At 43.1% G+C, this 24,305-nt stretch overlaps 1 protein-coding gene across 33 annotated transcripts in view; it reads right to left on the bottom strand.

Annotated features, from left to right (window-relative positions):
* The window catches only part of LOC111977620 (ankyrin-3), a 150,528-nt gene that overhangs the window by 21,213 nt on the left and 105,010 nt on the right, over positions 1–24,305 (bottom strand). For 19 of the 33 annotated variants that reach the window (XM_070448531.1, XM_070448530.1, XM_070448532.1 and 16 more), the window contains 12 exons: positions 24,272–24,304; positions 22,784–23,008; positions 22,399–22,553; positions 21,896–22,107; positions 21,419–21,626; positions 21,130–21,226; positions 10,601–10,829; positions 10,349–10,474; positions 10,001–10,123; positions 9,442–9,471; positions 8,348–8,429; positions 824–6,670 (listed from right to left, as the gene is read on the bottom strand). In XM_070448531.1, the coding sequence (XP_070304632.1) occupies positions 824–6,670; positions 8,348–8,429; positions 9,442–9,471; positions 10,001–10,123; positions 10,349–10,474; positions 10,601–10,829; positions 21,130–21,226; positions 21,419–21,626; positions 21,896–22,107; positions 22,399–22,553; positions 22,784–23,008; positions 24,272–24,304 (7,367 nt within the window). The remainder of the gene's footprint in view (positions 1–823; positions 6,671–8,347; positions 8,430–9,441; positions 9,472–10,000; positions 10,124–10,348; positions 10,475–10,600; positions 10,830–21,129; positions 21,227–21,418; positions 21,627–21,895; positions 22,108–22,398; positions 22,554–22,783; positions 23,009–24,271; position 24,305) is intronic. The other 14 variants (XM_024007143.2, XM_070448526.1, XM_024007136.2 and 11 more) reach the window with 3 other exon arrangements.

Consider the following 24,305-nt stretch of genomic DNA (forward strand, 5'->3'; position numbering starts at 1 on the left):
CTAGACCTGGGCTCTACRTTGGCAATGACAGGCTCTGCTCTTCTCCTSKCCTCAGCCTTYACAACCTGTTTGGGTTTTTGCTTCCCTATTGCTGTGCCTTGTGTARGAAAAGACCACCCTGGCGCTTTGACAGGCAGCCTAGACTTTTGCTGCTTCYRCTCAGCTTCCTTGATGGCTTCACTTTSTCTTTGTTCAGCCTGAACACTGRTTTCTTCTACTCTCTCTASAGAGTCWCTACAGAACAAAGCTTCAATCCTACTGGCTTTCTGAAGMGTGGGTTCAGAKGACGACTGCAAATTAAACACSACACTGCCACARTGTATATAGTTAGCCTGSACGCTWGAGGACTCAAGGTTATTGTTGTTATTGCAGTTCTCTGCAGGYTAATCTRTTCTTTCTGACAGCTTTGGGTCTSTGTATCRGCTAYACWGACTCRCCACTGACTGGTRTTCCAAGRTAATGTARTCTGKCATCTGACTTTCTGACKTCTCTGCCTTARAWTCTMTGWGATCCCCKGAGTCTTTTTTCACTGTAATMGKMARMSCRATRRRKATSMMYYTGSGMYWMRMMYYMTRYYSMTRAYKMMRKGWYYRCGTYAWMGWGSATGWAGWRMRGGRRWCMGRMWCASRYYKASSKGKAMSYGRARKGCRASWGRCAGTGCCAGTCTGTGCAGGGCTGCACTTTGCTGATGTGCTGCTGTCTGTGGCAGTCTCTAKCTTCACCCCTTCACCCCTCTCCCCTGTTTTTGACTGAGAGGTAACTACCCCCGGACTCTTACCCCCTCTCCCCTTGTCCCCTGATTTCCCATCAGAGGAATGCTCACCAATCTGGAAAAATTGAAGTCTCTCTTCAACAAAGTCCCGCTTGCTCATGTCAATTGCACCACTGCGCGTCATCTCAAACATCTTCCCCTCATGGAAGGGGAAAGGGTTAGGCTCGCTAGTCGGTGTGCTRTCGTCAGTCGGGGTTCTAGCAGGGGTAGTGTCTGGAGTGGTGGCTTGCGATTTGTCCTCCACAGACAAACCGAAAGGCTTGGGATCTTCTTCTCTCGCTTTGGCATCAAACACCCCTTCTCCTTCTTCCCCTTTGCTTGACCAGGGGTCAAAGTCTAAGCCTTTCGTGGCGACTGTTTTGAAGGTAGAGTTTAACTCCTCTTCGAGTTGACAACGAAAATAGTTATCTGCAAAGTCTTGTCTATCGCCCTGTCTATCTGGATGTCTTCCCTCAAGAGTGTAGTCTTTTTCATCTCCGGTGTTTTCGTCTGAGTTTGCTTTCCCATTATCCCCTCCATCCTCACTTGGTGTTTTCTCCTCCTCTATGACTTCAAGCTTTGATTGACTAAAGGAACGATCACATGTCTTGCCGTCATTGGACAGGCTGGATGTCTTAGGGTCTTGTTCACTCAACCCATCATCCTCATCTTGAAGGTCATAGCCATCGAGAGAGTCTATTTCAGTAGCATCTGTGTCATGAGAGAACTCAGTTGTGGCTATGGAGCAGTCTGTGATTGACTGGTCATTTTGCTCCAAGTCTTCCTCCTCTGCTTTTACAACGCCATTAGTACCTGGCTCCTTGTTGTTTCCGTTCCTCTCAGGCTTTTTGGGTTTCAGACGCTTCTCTCCTTCCTCCTTCTCCTTCATCTTGAAGGTGTACTTTTTGTTGGGGATGGGATGGAAGATAGACTCATCATCACTAGAGTTGCTGTCATCTGCTCCAGGGGGAACTGGAGACGGAGGCTGAACCCTGATGATGGGCTCTGCAAGGAGGTGCTGATCATGCTCCTCTTGGAGGTTCACCTCCATCATCTCTGTCTCAGCCTCTGAGGAGGCACAAGACCCCCTCTTKTCAGGGTCAGAATGCTCTGCCTCTAAAGGCGGAGGTGGGGGAAACTCAATGTAAGCGACTCGTTTCTCTTTGGGTCGTTTCAATGTTTCCTGGTTTCTGTTGGAGGGTTCTGATGAGGCAGGCTTGGTTTTCTCTGGCAGAGACTCCCTGTAGATGAAGGTCTTTCCTTCGTCTTCCTCAGACTCCTCTGCTATTGGACTGGGCATGCCGGGCATATATCCAATCACGGAATCTGTCTTTCTGGAGGCAAGGCTCACCTCCTCAGAGCTTGGTGTCTCAGGAGTAACAGGACTCTTGCCAGAGCTGTCCATGAAAGTTACTTGCTCTAGAGTGTCATCCTCTGGGCTGCCTTGAGGAGATGGGGGCTGTTTTTGTTTGACAGTATAAAATGCTCCCCGTGTCTCGTGCACTGTTCGGCTCTCGTGACTCACTATTTTTTGGTACGTTCCCAGCAGCCCAGATGTTTCTTTTTCATATTGCTTGCCCACTTGGATGCTTACATAAACTGGCAATGGTTTGATGTCTTTGAAACCCTCAGTGACAACTACAGGGGTTATGTTTTCCAAGTATTCTACTTGGTCGCTATCTATACCATTACATACTACAGTTGACTGACTACTATCATAAGAATCTGAGGATTTTTCTACTGATGAGTCGTTTGTAGATTTGTTGGCTTCAGAGCTGCCATGTAACCGATTTCTAGCTAAAGTAGGTATTTGTGATCCTGCCCTTTCACACAGTTTAACAGAGGTATCTAACTTTAATGATGTGGATTGATGATTCTCTGAGAAACTACACGGCATTCTAACAGGAATTTGCGATTCCGAGTTTTTTTTTAGACTACCGGTACGTACATCACTACTATTTGGGTTTTCTCGAACCACAAACTCTGTGTAAATAGTTTTCTTGGTTGTCTCTTCTTTACTGGTTATTCCATCTCTAAAGCCCTGCAGTTCTCTTTGTGAATTTCTGTCATTGCCATGCGCATCTTGAACTAACGTGTGAGCTAGTTTTGACACTTGGGGTTTATAGTTTCCATTTCCATGACATTCCCAAGTTTTGAAGGACTTTTTTTCTTCCTGTTCATTTCCGTTTGTGCCGTGTTTAGGAGATGAGTAAATATACCTATTAGCACTGGGGCTTGGTCCACTAGATCCTCTTACCTCACTTTCTAGAACCTTCCTTGTACATCCTGGACTGTCTGGTGATTTGGGGATATCTGAGCCAGCAAAGACTTGATACACAGGCAGCGTACTTTCCTGGAGTTTTCTTACTGGGGCATTTGATGTTTGTCCCCATTGTGGACCCTTTTCTTGCTTCTGAGCCTCTTGTTCAAATTTTWGCCTAACAGCGCTGACTTTGGAGGATGACATTTCAAATGGTTTAGAGGCGTCACCTGCATTACCCTGTGAAGTGCCATCACCTGGTTTTCTATTGTCATCATTATACTGTAGTAAAACTCTCCTCTCTGGGCTGCTCGGTAAACTAGCACATTTTCTATCATTGGAGCCAAACCTGTCCCTGAAACGTTCTCTACATTCCTCACCACTGCTCCCATTCTTATAGGTTGATCTTTCAGGACTGCTGTGCGTAGAGCTAGGCCCAGATCGTGTTTCCCTAAAGTCTGACCTGCGGGACTTCTTCTCAGGGGATGAGAGCTCATCGTTCAGTTTCTCTGTCTTATCACGAAAAAACTGAGAGACTTCYCTAAGCTTTTCCTCTGCTTCCTTAACAGTTCTGTCTACTCTGTCTTCATATATTAGCTTTTCTCTATTCTGGTTCTGTCTGTCATCAGTGACACGCATCCAAACAGAGTGCTTTGGGCTACCAGGTTCTGAGGAATACTGCAATAATGTTAGTTTGTCAAAGTTATCATCTACATTGGCAATTTGACCTGATTTGTCAATGTTTGATGACCTCAAAATATATTCTTGCCTTGATCCACTAGACCTTCCCTGACGATAACGACTCCTATCTGGGGATTGAAAACGAGACCTGTCCCTTAAATACTCCTCAGTGTCAGAGTGAGACGAGTCTGGTTTCTCAGAGAGAAGCATTTTGTCTGCAAAGTTGTAAGACTCTCCTCTGAGTTCTGATGATTCATCATCATTATATTCCACTGACTGCTGGCTGAGAAGCTTCAGGGCTTTGTACGAGTCATCTGCCATGAGCTGTGCAGAGCTTGGACGACTGTCGTCTTCCTGTGACATGGGCGTGTTTACTCTGGAAGACTCTAGGTAACAGGGGAGCGATTCTTCAGGCTCCTCCTCTCCCTGTCGTGACAGTCCACTGTTCCCTTGGTAGAAGTACATCTCCTTCTCTGGGTCATTTTTTGTTTCCCGGATGATGACCTCAGTTGGTTCAGTTTTGTTGCCCTTTTCAATATGAACCTCGATTATTCTTTCAACTTTGGGCTTTGAGTTTATATCCCTCTGCGATGTGTCATCATTGCCGGCCCTGTGCTCAAACAGTCCAGCAAGTTCTCTGGAGGGATCCCTGCCMGACTGGAAAGCTTTCATGATATCATGCACTGACATTGATTCTTCAATCCTCTCTGATGTATTCTCTTTACTCTGGGGTTTGTGGTACACCATTCGTGTGGTAGTCGTGATGTGGGTCTCTTCCTTCACACGCATGCTCTTGCCCATTGAGTCATCGTCCGGGCTGATTTTCATCTGAAATGATTTKGTTTGGTCCACATTGGATGCATTCAGACCTTTGGGTTCTGCATCAGTGTATCGAACTGCCCTTGTATCCTCCATCATTGGTTGCTTGTTATCTTCAGGAGACTCATAACTCCTAATAACACGAACAACCTCAGTCCTTGTCTCCGTGATTACTGGTGGAATATCCTGGAAAAGCGTCTTGGGTCCCATGCCTTCTGCACTCTGTGGGGCAGATGGCGTCCTTTCACTCCTTGTCTCAAAGCCACTGTCTGAGAGGGGACTCTTGTCCTGGTCATGTGAGATGTCATCTGGAGATTCTAACATGGCGTCAGGCCCAAATAGCACATCTGCTAGTTTACAGAGCTCCTTTTCTGAGGCAGAGGACCGCATGTTTGCGGGTGGCATTTTCAGCTTGTGCTCAGGTTTAAGCATACGTTTCTGTTTCTCCTCCCCTTCTCTTCTAACCTCATCAGATCTATGCTTTACATCTGCAATTTTTGAGATAGAGCTACTGCCAATGTCATTTGTCAAGTAGTCTACTACCTTCGATAGATTGAAATCTCTGTCTGGTATAGTCTTAGTTTTGATTTGAGGGACCACTGTCTCATATCTTGGTGGATAACTCCAGTTGCTTTGCTGGGGATCCACTGGCACTTGTTTAGAGAACTGTGCCTCATGTGTTGTATTTGTTTTAAAAGCTGTCTTGTTATCCTTGACCGTATCCTTGGTTAGTATCTCACTAACTTTGACCAGGTCCTGTTTCACTTTCTCTACAATTCTGTAAGGCTCCTCGTCCTCCATTCTAGCCTCTTTGGGGAAGTCAGACTGGAAACCTTTGGAGGCTGAACTTGGTTCTGTTTGCAAGATGTTAGACATCCGTATCAAGTCCTCTTTCATTTCTGCCACGTCCTTCAGTATCTCTTGGCTGGAGGACAGCGGGGATGAGGTGGTGGATTTTAGGGCAGCCGGGGACATGAATAAGGGGGATTTGACAGGTGACAGAGTTCTGGCAAAGGAAGACTGGGCTTGAGAGTTTGTCTCAGCAGGCATAGTTTTTCGAGGGGACAAGAGGGCAGCAGCTGACTTTGACACCTCAGGGAGCTTTTTAAATTGGGGTTCTGGCAAAACATTTAGAATTGAATACACTGGGACAGTCATTGTGTTTGGTGGGTTTGGTGGGGACCTTAAAGAGGCATATAGGGAACTAGAGGCTGAGGATCTTATGGACTGGTAAGAGGATGACGCTGAGGAGGACATGGACTTGAGAGTGCCATATCCAGAGGCAGAGCAGGAATTGAACGTTTTTTCAACCTCATCAAAGGCTGCATTTACGCTTGTTGTTGCTGCATTGGTGGTTGCCTGTATCCTCCCCTGTAAGCTGCTGGAGAGTAGGGACGTGGGGGAGGAGGAGCGGTACTTTGTAGGGGAAACTGTTCCATTGATCAGAGCTGCAGCACTAGGAGGAGTGTTGGATTTAATTGGTGATGAGAGGGAGGAAAAGAGACTCCTTGAGGGGCTTGAGGGGTCTGCACTGGACCGGACAGAGGAGAGGCCAGGAACAGTTTTTATAGGAGAGGACGATGTTGTGGTGCCAGTGCCCACAATGACACCCTTGAATGGAAGAGTTGAACTGTACATGTTCAGTGAGGATTTAGGGGAAGCAGGTGGCGTCATGGCGATTGATGACCTTTCTAGCAGACACCCTCCACCAGTGGTGATAGGAGAGGTTCTAGTAGACAATGCTGCCAGTCCCTTGATGGAAACATGGTCTGGAACGCTTCTGACTGGCGATGACTGGAGACTGGGGGTAACCTGAACTGGGTACTGGGACTGCTGAACTACAGTCTTTATTGGCGATGAAATGGTCCTGTACGACCTGATGGGGGAAGCTACGTCGCTGACTGACTTGATGGAATGGGCCGGTGAGCCGCCTATGTTGGACTTGATGGGGGACGCCGAGGTGATGGACCACACGGACTTCAGTGGAGAGGCAGTGGGCGTGTTGGACGATGAACTGGAGTGGGAAACAAATCCAGACTTGGCTTGGCCAGGGACGGAGACAGGAACAGCCGACCACGCCTGATAAGATCTCGTTGAAAAGACAGGTTTGTGAGTGTAGCCAGTAGGCTGTGTTCTCGGCGAGCTCCGATCAGTTGTTTCTTGAATAACCAAACCAAAGATTTAACATAAATTCAACGGAAAATAATTGAAATAATAAAACAGAGGAACCAGAGAGAGAAAGTTGGAGTCAGTAAGGKCAATATTAATCAAAGCAGTAAGAATAATATCATTTATGAAACGTCAATTACTATCTAAACAAAGATGTGATGAAAAGTGATTGTTCAAGGTCAATGATCTGTCATAAAATAGAACAGATACAAGATAACACATGATGAAGCATACATGGCAACAAAATGCTTSACATAATAGTGAAGAAGAAACAATTTGAAACATACCAACACAACCATTCTATTGACCATTGATGTGCTTTGTCTGTTTGCCGTTTTGCTGCAGTGCCTTTTATATGTTTGGTGCACACCATGATCATATGTTTTCAATGCCAAAAATGACCCCACAATCCTTTTAGTATATTATTAGTGRAACAATTGTCTCAAGGGTTCACTTATTGATTGGTTCACAAGAAATTAATGCCCTGAACAATCACTAAGCCAATAAAAGTGAGGTGTTCTTCAAAATAATGAAAAAGATACAAGATAATAATTGTATTTGACATTTGGATGTTGCAATGCCAGTAGTTTTCACACAAATGTTATGAGACAAAAACAAGGAAAATATATTTCACAAAATGGAGAGGGTCTGCAAAGTATACTGACTAAAAATATAAACGCAACATGAAACAATTTCAAAGATTTTACTGAGTTATAGTTTATATAACAAAATCAGTCAATTGAAAGAAATTAATTAGGCCCTAATCTATGGATTTTACATGACCGGGCAGGGTTTCGTTCATGGGTGGGCCTTGGAGAGCATAGGCCCACATACTTGGCAGCCAGGCCCAGCCAATCAGAATTKATTTTTCACCACAAAAGGGCTTTATTACAGACAAAAATACTCCTCAGTACAACCCCCCACCGCCCCTCAGACGATCACACTATTTGAGAAGCCAGAAGTGGAGGTCCTGGGCTGGCGTGGTTACACGTGGTCTGCGGTTGTGAGGCCGGATGGACGCACTGCCAAATTCTCTAAAACGACGTTGGAGGCAGCTTATGGTAAAGAAATGAACATTCAATTCTCTGGCAACAGCTCTGGTGGACATTCCTGCTGTCAGCATCCCAATTACACGCTCCCTCAAAACTTGAGACATCTGTAGCATTGTGTTGTGTGACAAAACTGCACATTTTAAAGTTGCCTTTTATTGTCCCCAGCACAAGGTGCACCTGTGTAAGGATCGTGCCGTTTAATCAGCTTCTTGATATGCCACTCCTGTCAGGTGGATGGATTATCTTGGCAAAGGAGAAATGCTCACTAACAGGGATATAAACAAACTTGTGCACAACATTTGAGAGAAATAAGCTTTTGTGCGTATGGAACATTTCTGGGATTTTTTWAAATTTCAGCTCATGAAACATGAGACCAACACTTTACATGTTGCATTTATATTTTTGTTCAGTGTATAAGACACCAAGCAAGGGTTGTCCGGGATGGATATGAATCATGACGTGTATGATGACAGTATGGAAAGTGCTCATAATTCTACACTATTGATATATGAATATATCATAAAGGTAATATCGTACACGGCATATGAAGTTGTATAACGTTATTGATATTTTGTATGAACTGAGGATTTATGAAAGTAAAGATGTTAAACTCACTCGCTGCAGGGTCGGTCAGATAGCTGTAGCGCTTACGCAAAGCTAAGGAGGCAAAGGTATGACGTCGGTCTGGTTTTTCAGTCTGCAACAACAAAAACAACAAAATATCTTTTAACATAAAATAAAGATTGGATTTAAAATCCAAAAAGGTATATTCCCTTTTTTGACATTACGGCCAGAATTTCTCCCATTTTGTGATTTTGAAATCAAATCGAAATGATGCATTTTGCAGTGTGGGAGTCCATGTTGTTGAGGTAGTAGGCACTGCAAGTGATTGACTAAGAGATCCATGCTTTCCTCCGATTGGACAGATTGAGTGTGACCTTGGTGGCGCGATTTCAAGTGCATTAATCAATCTCATTTTGAAGAAACACATGCAATATGTGATTCTAAGATTTGGAGGAGTCCATTGAMATGTCAACAAGCTGACACTAAGAATGCAGCTGATCTTTAAAATAAATCATCCAACGAGGATGAATGTTCTTTTGAGATCACGAGACTTAATGTAAATGAAGGAAAACACTGAGAAGTAGCTATAAACCATTCCACATTCTTGTCATCTTCTGCTGACTAGGTTATATTGAGTTTTCCTCATGCAACAAATAACTCATTGGTCTTGTAGGTGTTTCCAAAGCATGCACAGAGATGGCTGAAACCACAACTAAGCTGGAGTACTATGCACTATGGAGCAGTTTATCCACTTCTATCTGCCACCCAAATGCACATCTATATCATTCTATATCTTAAAATAGTGTGGAGGGATGGTGTTTTCTACTAGCCTACTGAACACATATGGAACGAACGATATGGAAAATAAGCCAGGGTGTGGTACACAAATTGGTCCTCTTTGCTTGGGACGAGGACAATAATAATAAAACCAGTTGAATTGAACTGTCATTCATGCATTACACAAAGTCACTTGACTTCTCACCAATGACAAAGACTACTATCTGCTGCAAAAGGCTCGTATACATCATTAATCAAATAACGATAATCACCACACATTCATATACATTATCGATGCTAGCGTTCACAATAATAAAGCAACGGAAAAACAACAAAGCAGTTCATGCGATGAGCAATCATGTATTTACCTCATCATCGGGATCAGACTCCATCATGTCCTGGTGGTTCCCAAGATGCATTGCAGACAAGGGGAAAGATGACACAATGGACAGCGGGTGGTTTATAATAGGTGTGGGTGGAAATAAACATCAGGAAATGAGAATGAAGCAGCTGAGAGCAGCAAACCATATTGGCATGGAAAAGGCCATGGAATTAACTAGTCCACAGGCCACCAAAGACCCAGAAAAGCAGCAAAAAGAACAGCAACGTAATTCACAGTTTTTGAACACTGCATAGAGAAACAAAAAGAGAAATGCCACCATAACGTAGCCCTATTACTCTTCCACACTTTGAGCGAGGTAAATTAGTAATATAATGTGTATGACTGAATGTGTGTTTTGTGGGGGCATATAATTGGCATTGGKAAAAATACAGATAAAAGACACAAGCAGCAGGCATTCTAACCAAATGGAGGACAACCTCTCCACTCTGGAATTGCTGCTGTTACTGTACTTTGTCTTTCAATTCATTTACATGAGGATGACATGATATGGCCCAGAGGAAACATCATTCACATATCCAGCCTACCTTCTTATGAGTTGGCAGTGTGATATTCAAATTACATATAGCAGTCTGTGGAAGACCTTTAGTGGTTTTTGTCTCTTTCAAGAATGAGAGTCGACCGCATGGTTCTTGGCCCATGTCTCTGACCTAAGGAGCAAAAAAAGCATGTACAATAAAAAAATATATAAAATAAGAGTATAATGACATTCTTTTCTTGGTGCTCAAAAAAGGCAAACGTGCCAAAAAAAGAAATGAGAATTAGAGCTTACAACATGTCAGCAAGTTTGAAGGACGATCATCCTCTCACATACCACTATAATAGAAAAGTGTGACCTTATTACATATAAGAGAAGGATGAAAATGTGACGCTACCTTCACATTGAAAGGAAGCCGGTTCTCTTTGAAAGAGAAGAAGTTAAAGATCAGCTGCTGCCCACTCTTGCTAAGAGGAGATAAGTTGCCATAGCAATCCACATGGATAGGCTTGCCCTCCAAGACCTGTAAAATCATTATCAACAATAGCATGTAAATTCATATAAACCATGTATCTGTGCTTGTGTCTACCTGTGTCAGCATATTTTGTGTATGTGTGCGCATGAGTGTGTGGGTGCAAATAAGACCCACCTCAATGTCCTTGCTCCTGGCCACCTCTTCAAAGTTCTCCTGTTGTTCCAGAGTCTTGTCCACTTTGTCGTCCGTCATGCAGAAGCAGCGGAGGCGTGACTCCACAGGATCGTTCATCTTGGCAAACACCACAAACTTGGCCAGGTATGGCACACAGATCAGCTCCCGGTATAGCTGAGAGGCCAGACTGACCGTCTCAGGAGTCTGGTGACAGTCTGTAAGCCAGAACCTGGAGGTAAGGAWAAACAGAGATGATGAGTAAAGCTTAATACATATGTTGAAGCCAACCACAGAGTRTTTTTGGCAAGAGCTTGGTTGAGGTATCCATGAACATTATAATGCATACAGCTTGATAAAGCTTGATATAGCTTTTTTGATAACAATTGATCTAAATCAGGGCTCTCCAAACCTGTTCCTGGAGAACTACCGTCCTGTAGGTTTTTGCTCCAACCCTAATCTAGCACACCTGAATCTAATAATTAGCTGGTTGATAAGCTGAACCAGGTTAGTAACAACTGGGGTTGGAGCAAAAATCTACAGGAGGGTAGCTCTCCAGGATTAGGGTTGGATTTACCAATGAGCGGGTGGCTACAGTTTCCATACAGAGGCCGCATTGTAGCTTACAACCCCCTAGAGCCATTGCGGAAAACTAATTAGCATTAAAAAAAAATCTTGACTTATTCCACATTTTGTTACAAGCCTTGATTCAAAATGGATAAAATCATATTTTTTTTCAACCATCTACACACACTACCCTATAATGACAGTGAAAACATGTTTTAACCTGTTTGGGATAGGGGGCAGCATTTTCACGTTCGGATGAAAAGCGTGCTCAGAGTAAACTTCCTGCTACTCAGGCCCAGAAGCTAATATATGCATATTATTAGTAGATTTGGATAGAAACACTCTGAAGTTTCTAAAACTGTTTGATGATGTCTGTGAGTATAACAGAACTCATATTGCAGGCGAAAACCTGAGAAAAATCCAACCAGGAAGTGGGAAATCTGAGGTTTGTAGTTTTTCAACTCATTGCCTTTCTAATATACAGTGTCTATGGGGTCATATTGCACTTCCTAAGGCTTCCACGAATGTCAACAGTCTTTAGAACCTTGTTTGAGGCTTCTACTGTGAAGGAGGAGGGAATGAGAGCTGTTTCAACCAGGTGTCTGGCAGAATGCCATGAGCTGGTCACGCGTATGGCCGTGAGAGCGACCTGCGTTCGATTGCATTTCTAAACACAAAGGAATTATCCGGTTGAAACATTATTGAAGATTTATGTTAAAAACATCCTAAAGATGATTCTATACATGGTTTGACATGTTTCTACGAACTGTTAAATAACTTTTTGACTTTTCGTCTGAACTTTCGCCTGGACTTGCCCGCGCCTCGTGAGTTTAGATTGTGAACTGAACGTGCTAACAAAAAGGAGGTATTTGGACATAAATGATGGACTTTATCGACAAAACAAACATTTATTGTGGAACTGGGATTCCTGGGAGTGCATTCTGATGAAGATCATCAAAGGTAAGTGAATATTTATAATGCTATTTCTGACTTCTGTTGACTCCACAACATGGCGGGTACCTGTATGGCTTGTTTTTGTGTCTGGGCGCCGTACTCAGATTATAGCATGGTGTGCTTTTTCCATAAATTATTTTTGAAATCTGACACAGCGGTTGCATTAAGGAGAAGTATATCTTTAATTCTGTGCATAACAGTTGTATCTTTATCAAAGTTTATGATGAGTATTTCTGTAAATTGATGTGGCTCTCTGAAAATTCGCCGGATGTTTTCGAGGCACAACATTACTGACCATAACGCGCCAATGTAAACTGAGATTTTTGGATATAAATATGAACTTTATCGAACAAAACAGAAATGTATTGTGTAACATGAAGTCCTATGAGTGCCATCTGATGAAGATCATCAAAGGTTAGTGATTAATTTGATCTCTATTTCTGCTTTTTGTGACTCCTCTCTTTGGCTGGAAAATGGCTGTATGTGTTTTTGTGACTAGGCTCTGACCTAACATAATCATATGGTGTGCTTTCGCTGTAAAGCCTTTTTGAAATCAGACACGATGGGTAGATTAACAAGAAGTTAGGCTTTAATTTGGTGAATTGCACTTGTGAATGTATGAAAGTTACATATTTCTAAAAAAAAATATGCGGAACTTATGGCTAGCGGAACCCCTAGCCATAGGAAGTTTTAAGAGAGTTTTGCAAATGTATTGAAAATTAAATAAAGAAATACACTACATGACCAAAAGCATGTGGACACCTGCTTGTCGAACATCCCATTCCAAAATCATGGGCATTAATATGGAGTTGGTCCCCCCCTTTGCTGCTATAACAGCCTCCACTCTTCTGGGAAGGCTTTCCACTAGATGTAGGAACATTGCTGCGGGGACTTGCTTCCATTCAGAAACAAAAGCATTAGTGAGATCGGGCATTGATGTTGGGCGATTAGGCCTGGCTCGCAGTCGGTGTTCCAATTCATCCCAAAGGTGTTCGATGGGGTTGAGGTCAGGGCTCTGTGRAGAACTTYCAGGTGCAAGTTCTTCCATAACYATCTCGACAAACCATTTCTGTATGGACCTCGCTTTGTGCACAGGGGCATTGTCATGCTGAAAAAGGAACGTGCCTTCCCCAAACTGTTGCCACAAAGTTGGAAGCATAGAATATTCTAGAATGTCACTGTATGCTGTAGTGTTAAGATTTGCCTTCACTGGAACCAAGGGGCCTAGCCCGAAACATGTAAAATAGCCCCAGACCATTATTCCTCCTCCACCTAACTTTACAGTTGGCACTACAGTTCGCAATCTGGCAGGTAGCATTCTCCTGGCATCCGCCAAARCCTGGTTTGTCCGTCGGACTGCCAAATGACTGCCAGAACGCGTTTCCACTGCTCCAGAGTCCAATGGCGGCGAGCTTTACATCACTCCAGCTGACAGAGGCAGTTTGGAACTCGGTAGTGAGTGTTGCAACAGAGGACAGAAGATTTTTACGTTCTAAGCGCTTCAGTACTTGGCCTACCACTTCACGGCTGAGCCGTTGTTGCTCCTAGACGTTTKCACTCCACAATAACATCACTTACTGTTGYCCATGGCAGCTCTAGCAGGGAAGAAATTTGATGAACTGACTTGTTGGGAAGTTGGTATCCTAAGGCGGTGCCACGTTGAAAGTCACTGAGTTCTTCTGTAAGGCCACTCTACTGTCGATGTTTATCTATGGAGATTGCATGGCTTTGTGCTTGATTTTATACACCTGTCAGCAACAGTTGTGGCTGAAATAGCCAAATCCACTAATTTGAAGGGGTGTCCACATACTTTTGTATATATAGTGTATCTCATTTAAATAAATAATCACACCCCTGAGTCAATACATGTTAGAATCACCTTTGGCAGTGATTATAGCTATGAGTCTTTCTGGGTAAGTCTCTAACTGCTTTCCACACCTGGATTGTACTATATTAGCAAATTACTCTTTAAAAAAATATTCAAGCTCTGTCAAGTTGTTTGTTGATCATTGCTAGACAGCCATTTTCAAGTCTTGCCATAGATTTTCCAGACGATTTAAGTCAAAACTGTAACTAGGCCAATGAGGAACATTCAATGTCGTCTTGGTAAGCAAATCCAGTGTATAATTGGCCTTGTGTTTTAGGTTATTGTCCTGCTGAAAGGTGAATTTGTCTCCCAGTGTCTGTTGGAAAGCAGACTGAACCAGGTTTTCCTCTACGATTTTGCCTGTGCTTAGTTCTATTCTTTTTGTCTTAAAAAACTCCCTAGTCCTTGCCGATAGCATACTCATGACATGATGGAGCCACGACCATGCTCAAAAATATGAAGGGTGGTACTCAGTGATGTGCTGTGTTGGATTTGTCCCAAACATAACACTTTGTAATCAGGGCATAAAATGTATTTCTTTGCCACATTTTTTTCAGTTTTACCTTAGTGCCTTATTGCAAACAGGATGCATATTTTGGAATATTTTTTATTATGTACAGGCTCCCTTCTTTTCACACTGTCAWTCGGGTTAGTATTGTGGAGTAAGTACATTATAATGTTGTTGATCCATCCTCAGTTTTCTCCAATCACAGCAATTAAAATGTTTTAAAGTCACTATTGGCCTCATGGTGAAATCCCTGAGCGGCTTCTTTCCTCTCCAGCAACTGAGTTACCCAACAAAATGTGGAAAAGGTCAAGTGTGTGAATACTGTACCCACATCCATACCCATACATGCAGTCAGAACCTAGCCTTTTCTGGGCCCTAAGTGACATTTGTTGGGGGACATGTCATGCCAAATAGTGTCCACCCCTGCATCATAATGGAATTTGATTAGCTGTTAGCGTCCGTTGCTGGACAGTTGCTAGAACTTGTCAAATTCTGCCCAGGTAACGTAATGAAAGAAAAAAATCTATAGCCTTCATTGCTATGCCGGTTGCTATGTTCTGAGGGCGCGGAGAGAGAGGCGCATGCAGTCAAAAGACAGGGGAAAATGTGATTGAAGTTACATGTTATTTACAAGTTGTTTTATCTTTAAATCTCACCGATTATTAGTGGATAAAGTACAAAACATGATGTTTACTTGCTTGAAAACCTTGATTTAGCTAACATGAACATGCTGCAAGCAAGCATGGATGCTGCAAATGATGGATGCAAACACTACTGCAAATTAACACCACTTTTCCAAATATCTTTATTTAGCTAGCCAGCTAACTAGCTAAGCTTTGTTTTTTAAATTATATTATTTGTGTTTGTAGATAATCAGTTGATTTAAATAGTTATCTCTTGTACTAAGTAGCCTATGACAAGTGCTATATCAGCTGTAACATGTTATGGGGAAAAGGTGAACTCTATTAGTCAATCTTCTGGTCATGAGTGATCAGATTGTAACTGGGTACCCTTAGAGATGCTGGTTTCAGACTAAATCTAGAAGTAATGTTGCAAAGGGTTGGAAACTTTCCGGGAAATCTCCGGAATTGTTCCGGAACTTTTCTATGGGAAGTTAAGCCCGGTAATTTGGGTAATTTTGCTTAAATTCATCAAAAAAGTTAGCTTATAACAGTGAACCTTTATTGTGGGATACACATCAGGCAATTTTAGGTCTTGTGGCATATTTTGGTTAAACGATCCCCAATTCAATGGAATTCCAACCCTCTCTATGAACAGTGCATTCTTCCATCACATGTGCAGTGCACTCTTCCATCACATGTACAGCTGATTCTCAAGATCTTGCACACTAATGAGATGCTATTGAGCCCACACTACTACACTGTCTGAACCAAGGACTACACACTTTTCTGGTAAGTTTTGTTAAACTAGTAAATAGTAGCCTACAGCAAAGTGTTTTTAAATCATTTCTGATAGTTAGTTTTTACTACCATGTGGGTTTTTAGCTTGCTTGAGCCTGCTATCTGAGGAGTGTTAATTCACCTGTTTTCATACATGTTTCTTTTTAAACATTTATCTTACAAAGGAGTTGTTTAATCTAACTGCTTTACTATTTATCTGTACATGGAATTGTATTTGTTGTTTTTTTACTCATTTTTTCTAATCTTTACAGGAAAATGCCACAGGCACTATCTTATGTGAGGAGACATTTCACTGCAGCTTATGTAGATGGAAAAGCTGTGTACATTTGCAAATACTGTGCCAAATCATGAGTGAAGAATGCAACAAAGATGCAGAATCATCTGGCCAAGTTCCCTCAGCGCTCACAACAAGCAACCTCTGACAAAAGTCCCTCTACTTCTATTCGAGGTGAAAATGACGAACCAGACACCTTATCGATAGCAACAGCTAATGGTTTTCCTGGAATCAGATGTTTTTTTGACTCAATGGAGGAACATAGTCAGAYATATGGTGATGAATGTCTTGCTCGAGCTGTGTATGCAACTGGTTCACTTCTGATGCTCACAGGCAATGTGTATTGGAAGAGATTTCTGAATGTTCTTTGCCCAGCATACACCAGATATGCTTTATCTAATCATTTTCTGGATGCAGAGTTCAACAGAGGTCAAGTGAAGGTCAATCAAATCATAGAGAAAGCAGACTGTATTGCAATCATCTCTGATGGGTGGTCGAATGTTCATGGGCAAGGAATAATTAACTACATGGTCCCGTGTGGCTCAGTTGGTAGAGCATGGCGCTTGCAACGCCAGGGTTGTGGGTTCATTTCCCACGGMYGGACCAGGATGAATATGTATGAACTTTCCAATTTGTAAGTCGCTCTGGATAAGAGCGTCTGCTAAATGACTTAAATGTAAATGTACATCCTCTCCACCCCTCAACCATTATTCTACAAGAGCACAGACACAAGGGACAACAAATTGCAGATGAGCTGAAGGCAGTCATCAATGACCTTGGACCACAGAAGGTATTTGCACTGGTGACAGACAGTACTGRGAAAATGAAGGCTGCTTGGTCTAAAGTGGAGGAGTCCTACCCTCAACATCACACCCATTGGCTGTGCTGCTCATGCATTGAATCTGCTCCTCAAGGACATCATGGCACTGAAAACAATGGATACACTCTACAAGAGAGCCAAGGAAATGGTTAGGTATGTGAAGGGTCATCAAGTTATAGCAGCAATCTACCTCACCAAGCAAAGTGAGAAGAATAAGAGCACCACATTGAAGCTACCCATCAACACCCATTGCGGTGGTGTTGTCATCATGTTTGACAGTCTCCTGGAGGGGAAGGAGTCGCTCCAAGAAATGGCCATATCAAAGTCTGCCGATATGGACAGCCCCATCAAGAGGATCCTCCTAGATTATGTATTTTGGGAGAGAGTGGTAAGCAGCCTGAAACTCCTGAAACCTATAGCAGTAGCCATTGCACGGATTGAGGGATGCAATGCCATCCTGTATGATGTTCAGACTCTGCTTGCAGATGTAAGAGAAGAAATCCGTACTTCCCTGCCCACTTCCCTGTTGCTCCAAGCAGAGGAAACTGCAGTTCTGAAATACACCAAAAAATGTGAAGAATTTTGCCTGAAGCCCATACACACCGCAGCGTACATGTTGGACCCCAAGTATGCTGGCAAGAGCATCCTGTCTGGTGCAGAGATCAACAAGGCCTATGGTGTCATCACTACCATGTCTCGCCACCTTGGCCTGGATGAGGGCAAGGTTCTTGGCAGACTGGCAAAGTACACTATCAAGAAAGGGCTTTGGGATGGAGATGCAATATGGCAGTGGTGCCAACATATCTCATCAGCCACCTGGTGGATGGGACATTGTGGATCTGAGGCTCTTTCCCCTGTTGCCTCCATCATCCACCAAATCCCACCAACATCAGCCGCCTCAGAGCGCAACGGGTCCTTGTTTGGGAACACACACACCAAAGCACGCAACAGGCTGACCAATACAAGGGTTAAAAAATTGGTGTCCATCTGGGCAAATTTGAGGCTTTTTGAGCCTGACAACGAGCCATCCTCAACAAYGTTGGAAAGCGACAGTGAAGATAAGGCCTCAGAGTCTGATGTTCAAGAGATGGACATTGAGGAGGTCCAGGGAGAAGACATGGAAGCCTGAGAGGAAGACAGCCAAAGCTTTAGTTTATAGACTATCATTTTACAGATGTATGTTGAAGAAGTTTTTGGGAGACACGATGGATCATTGGGGATCATTCAATATTCCCTTTCTTTTGTTGTTCAGTGAAATCATCCCATGTGAAGAGTCAACTCATTTAATTAAAGTTCAATTCGTAACACATGTTTTTTTATATATTGGAAGGATTTAATAATTTGCAATTATGTCTACTTATGATAAGGTAAAAGGTTTATGTTTCTGTCTCCATATGATATGGTAAYTWTATCCAATGCAAAAAACATATACATTTAAATGGTATTAATATTAATTTGTATATATTTCTGTTAATTCCCATATAGTCTTGTTAATTCCCACAGAAAGTTTCCACCTCTGAATATTCCCCAAAATGTGCAACCCTATCTAGAAGTATAGGACATGCTGTGGCCTATACCAGGGAAATGCAAAAGGGGAAGGACCTGTATTAGTAGATCATAGGAAACCCTGTTGCAGTAAGGTTATTGTAGCAATAACAGTGCCTATTTAATACTAATGTGTTTGTGTAAATTAATAGACTTCTTGCTGAATTACTACATTCATTATATGTAGTTTACCCTTTGTTTTTCTTGTTCCATACCAAGCTGCCATGGTGTAAACAACTTCCTCCCAGCAGCACCAGCAACGCAAGCCAAGCTTTCAAAAATCACATAAGGAGGTAAGACAACCAGATATTTACCATGTTCACAGTGCACAATTAATTATCTGATTATATAATGTTTTATTAGCATAACGTCTCAATTATAAGCAGTATGTTTGTCACACCCTGATCAGTTTCACCTGTCCTCGTTATTGTCTCCACCTCCTCCAGGTGTCGCTTGTTTTCCCCAGTGTATTTATCCCTGTGTTTCCTGTCTCTCTGTGCCAGTTCGTCTTGTATGTTTCCAAGTCAACCAGCAGTTTTCCTGTTCTCCTGCTTTTTGCATTCTCCTTTTTCTAGTCCTCCAGGTTTTGACCCTTGCCTGTTTCTGGACTCTGTACCCGCCTGCCTGACCATTCTGCCTGCCTTGACCACGAGCCTGTCTGCCACTCTGTACCTCCTAGACTCTGATCTGGTTTTGACCTTTCTGCCTGTCCACGACCATTCTCTTGCCTACCCCTTTGGAATAATAAACATTGTAGGAGCTCAACCATCAGCCTCCTGTGTCTGCATTTGGGTCTCGCCTTGTGCATTGATAATGTTACCGTCCTTTTTTAAAAGATCCATTCCTCTGGAATCTCTACAATCACTGAAGTGAGTGCAACTTTAATCACGTCAATCAGAAAATGCTGAGTGACAAACAAGGGGAAACATTGAAATAGTCCAAATGGCTTTCTCCCCCTGTGTCTTCTTATGGCGTCTGCATATTAGGTTCGGTTTGGTCCTAGCAGAACTCGGCTAGGCGACGTGAAAGTCTGTGCCTTCCTTCTCCTCATCCTGTTGCTCATTCTCTCCTCTTCCTTCAGACGACATCCTGTCTAGTTACGTCTGATTGTCCAACAACCTGCCCACCCCACCTCATCCCTCCTATGTCTGACCACTGGCTGCTTGGCTGCTTTCACTCCAACTTCAAGACAGCCAGTTGGACCCCTCCTCAAGAAAAAAACACTTCTCAAACAGTTCAAAATGGGAACACTTTGCCTTCCCGGAATCAAATGTACCAACTGCCAACAGCGCAAAACAAATAGGAATGCAAGGCTTTATCGTTGTTMTTTTTACATAAATGTTTGGTGATCGATCAGGTATGCCTTGGAGATCGACCGCGATCGACCCGTTGGTTACGACTGATCTACAGCTACTGTTATTGTCAAATTGTTCAATCTAATCTGCCTTGAAACTGTGCTTGCCATATCATCCTGGGCACAGTGAGATACACATCTAAACTACATACACTAGCCCTGCAAACACTCAGTCTCTCCCTTCTGAGACTGACTGCCTGTTGAGGGAAAGTGACAGGCAGAACCACCCGTCTCCTCTTTATCCTACACGCTAGAACAGAGATACAAATCCCCCATACCCTACTTCTGCCAAGACTCTTTGAGGATCCCCCTCTCTCCRACTTTACTTGTCATTCATACTTCTGTTTTCTCAACTAAATTGTATTTGATTGTTTATGTGTTTATGTTTATGTGTTTATGTTTATTATGTTGATGTTAGCCTATACTCGTGTATTTCAGTCTAGAACTTCCATGTGGGTATATCAAATGGCACACCTGATCCACAAAAAGGGCAAGGTTTTCATATTTCAATCTTAAATATTGCCAAGTTGGGTTTCACAAGGTGTTCATTTAATTAATTAATTGGTGTAAAAGGGATTTGGTATTTGTGAGTTCAACATTATTCAACTGTCTGTCGTGTCCTGCATTATATTCAACCACAAGTGTACTACTGTAGTCCTGAGCTATGCCATGTGGTGGAGGAAAACAATCATAATAGGACTAATAGCATACTTTAGTGTAAGACAAGACAAGGGAAGCTCAAAATAAACACACGCCAGCCAGACGAGCCAGTGTATGAATTGAACTGATTTTCACATGAATGAAATAATATTAGCTGCATAGGAGCTCACTTTGCGATCTGAAAGGTAGGTTAACGTGCAGTTTACACATTGTCTTTGCTATTTCGAATTGCATGTTGTTGAAAAGTAGATTGAAGTAATGTATTCATATTATTAGCTAAACAAAACTCGTTTTAGCAGAGAACAATTGTTTGCGGAAATCAGCTTTGTTTACATAGCAGGGATTTAAAGAACGTCCAGTTGGCTGTTAATGATCTCCAAAATCCGAAGCATTAGCTCATCACACCGTTGATATAGCAATGGGCGCTAACAGCTAATTGAATTCCCCCACCTTAACAGCAGAGAGAACATTTTGTTTTTAGAGTTAATTTCCRTTTGCCATGGGTCGTTGAGAAAATGTTGCAGTTAACTGGTTGTGAGCATATGAGAAAGCATGGCCTTACCTGGCCGACACGTTTGTTGTGAAGGAAACACAGTCTGTGACAAAGGACAGGGGAGTGGTCCCTGTGATGTCCTCCCACTGGGCAGGAGATGTTCCACCTGGATGGAAAACCATGAGAAAAGACAAATCCCCATCCCTGGTTAACCTTTCATCCACCTACTGCAAACCCTGTCCTTCCATCCTGTCCTCCAAGTAGGAGTGAACCTTGTTATCATTGAAGGTCTGAATCAATTTCAATAGAGGTATGTTCTCAGACACAAAGGTTGTTCAGAACATCCTGATGGACTTGCCTGTGATGCTGCAGAGGAGGCGCAGGCAGGGGGTGGAGTCCCCCCTGTGTCCACTGGGGTGGCCCTCTGCAGATCGGGGCGGGACAGGGATCGTCATGGTGATTGGCTTGTGGAACTTCCTCCTCCTGGGCTCCACGGTAACTATAGGGCTGAAGGTGGCCCTGTTGCCGAGAAGATTCCTCACCATGTCGTCTGGGACGGGCTGAGCCTGCAGGGAGGGGGAGGGGAGGAAGGATGAAAGAGGTGAAACAATGTTCTCTCATTTGTTCACATTAGCATAACACATGACAAAAGCCATTATCTTTTAAAAAGTCATGGTTAAATAAATCTCAATTGGATGAAGGTAGCCAACTCATCATCAATCAAAACAATGCTCTTAGCTCAAAAGTTGGGAAATTAGACTCAAAGCTTAAAGCAAAACAGAGACTAATGGAGATCCTAAACAATACAGCTAACTGATTGACTTGGCTTTCAGACCTGCAGGCCAACGCGTATCTTCTTGGTGAGCGCCCCCTGTGGGAAGGAGGCCTGGACCATGGGCACTGTCTGGCTGGTCAGCGTCCCGCCCTCTGGACCCATGTGGTTACTCTCCTGCTTGATCCTGGACACCACCGCAAAGTACTGGGGGAAGTCCCTGGTGATGATCCGACAAATCCGCTTCTTCTCCAGCTCAGCATTGCTGTCCAGTTCTGTTGGAGAACATATTAACAAATATAGATGGATAAAGGATATTCAATATGTTATGTATGTGCGAATGACGAAGGAATGTCAGAGAAGGTATTCAATTACATTAGCAATGTTGACCTGTAATAATAATAATAATACATTTATGTGGTAAAGCGCTTTTCTCACACCCACCGTGCAATAAAAAATATATCTATATATTAATAAAAACTATCCAAAACACAGAAAATAGAACACAGACAACAAACAAAGCTATTTACAGGTGTCAATGCAATGTCATGCTCTGTGTAACATACCTTCGTCCATCCCGTTCAGAATGTCTGTGATGTCACTTGGATGGCAGTCGTACTGGTGTTCCTTCCATGTGTCACCGTTGTCGCTCCTGAGTACGATCAGCTCCCTCTCCTTCCCCCTCATAGAACCAAAATGGGGGATCTCCACGATCACAGGGCTGGAATGGAACAGAACACCCAGAGATTGTTCAGAGCACCCTTAGAGACAAAAAGGTGGATCTTTACATTCAAATAGCATAAATGGTATAGAACAATGTTTCTTAATCCCTCAAATGATCAACTCATCATCAAGCTTTGATATTTGAATCAGCTGTGTAGTGCTAAGGCAAAAACTAGAATGTGCAACAAGGATTAAGAAACATTGCTATAGAGATAAGAGAAAACCTACCCCAGAAACTGGGCTCCTGCAGGGCCGACCTCAACCAGCCGGCTGACCAGGCCCTCTCCCTCCACCATGGGCGGGGGGTAGGCCAGCTTGTGCCTCTTGGCCAGGCGGCAGGTGATGCGGGTGGGAGCCGTGCACTTCCGGGGCGGGATGATGATACGCATGCCGTTGCTTCGGCTTCCTCTCATGGACCCCCCACGAGCATCCACCATGAAGCTAACCAGGAATCTGCCGGCGCACAGAAATACAAATATTAGACCAGGAAGGGTGAAGCGGGAAAAGAGAGAGAGAGAGGCCATAACCACTGACACGTGAGACGGACGAATCCCATGCTGTGACCACCGTACATCCAAACACTCCGAGAAGAGAGAGAGAATGGAAAGAAAATACTAGAGAAGGAGAGAGAGAGACAGACAGACAGAGACAGAGGGAGAGAGATGGTGCTTCGAGTTCTCAAACTTGGCAGGTCTCACCTCTGACACTTAACAATATGACCTCAAGACACTGAAACTTTAAAGAACTCAGAGGTGATGTAATAGGGAAAAGGTGACTTTCCTGCCAAGATCCATTACTCTGAAGCAGTGATCTATATTAAACACCTTCACAAATGTTTCACCCCCGAGTAGAAACTCAATTAAATCACAAATGAATGTGTTAAATACGTGACGTGTTAGCTTCTACCTAATAAATGCAGTTTTGGCATCCCATTAATTGTGGAAACTGTCACCAGTTATATTAAGCTATTCGTAGAACGAACAAGGGTATGTTTAAATTGAAATGCCTCGTATAGTATGCCAGCTGTTAAAGGCAGACTCAGCGAAATGACGTTGCCACGAGCAGCACCGCAGATATTGAGATGAGCGAGATGCCAGACTTTGCTCTCACAGTCACACACAGTATCGGCGCATGTGCACGGTTTCGCGTCACGTTGTTCACAGCGTGGTAGCCAGGGCAACAAAACTGCTGAGAAGTTCAGTCTCGCACTTCAACGCTCTTAGTTGTTGTGGAAATTGATCCACTATGCTGTTTACTTTCTGCATCTATGTCATATCGCTATTTACCTAAAGCCATAAAACCTTACCCAATAAAGATACCCAACATTTTCATTCGGCATGACATGCTGATCTGAGACGGCTGAGTTGTTACATGTCTGACCTAAAACCATACACAATGTTCTTATTTGACTGTCCACATAGGCTGCGTTTACACATGCAGACAAATTCAGATCTTTTTTCCATTCATTTGTCTTTGTGTGCACTTTGCAGACCTGCTCATCGATTTCTTTTAGGGGCTTTATCCATATATGCACTGTGAGATGACACCTTGGTGAGAAACTCGTAAACACATCACTAGCATTACAGCTACACAGTGTAGATGAGAGACCAGACCACACAGATGACACAAGCACAGAAACATAGGAGGAAAGAGGAAGTAGTGGAAACTGTGACATCACTGTGACATCATGGTGACATCACCAGACACAATCATCACCTGGAGTCATACTGAGGGAGCGGGGAGGACACGC

The sequence above is a fragment of the Salvelinus sp. IW2-2015 genome, linkage group LG18, assembly GCF_002910315.2.
Source record: "Salvelinus sp. IW2-2015 linkage group LG18, ASM291031v2, whole genome shotgun sequence".
Lineage (NCBI taxonomy): Eukaryota > Metazoa > Chordata > Actinopteri > Salmoniformes > Salmonidae > Salvelinus > Salvelinus sp. IW2-2015.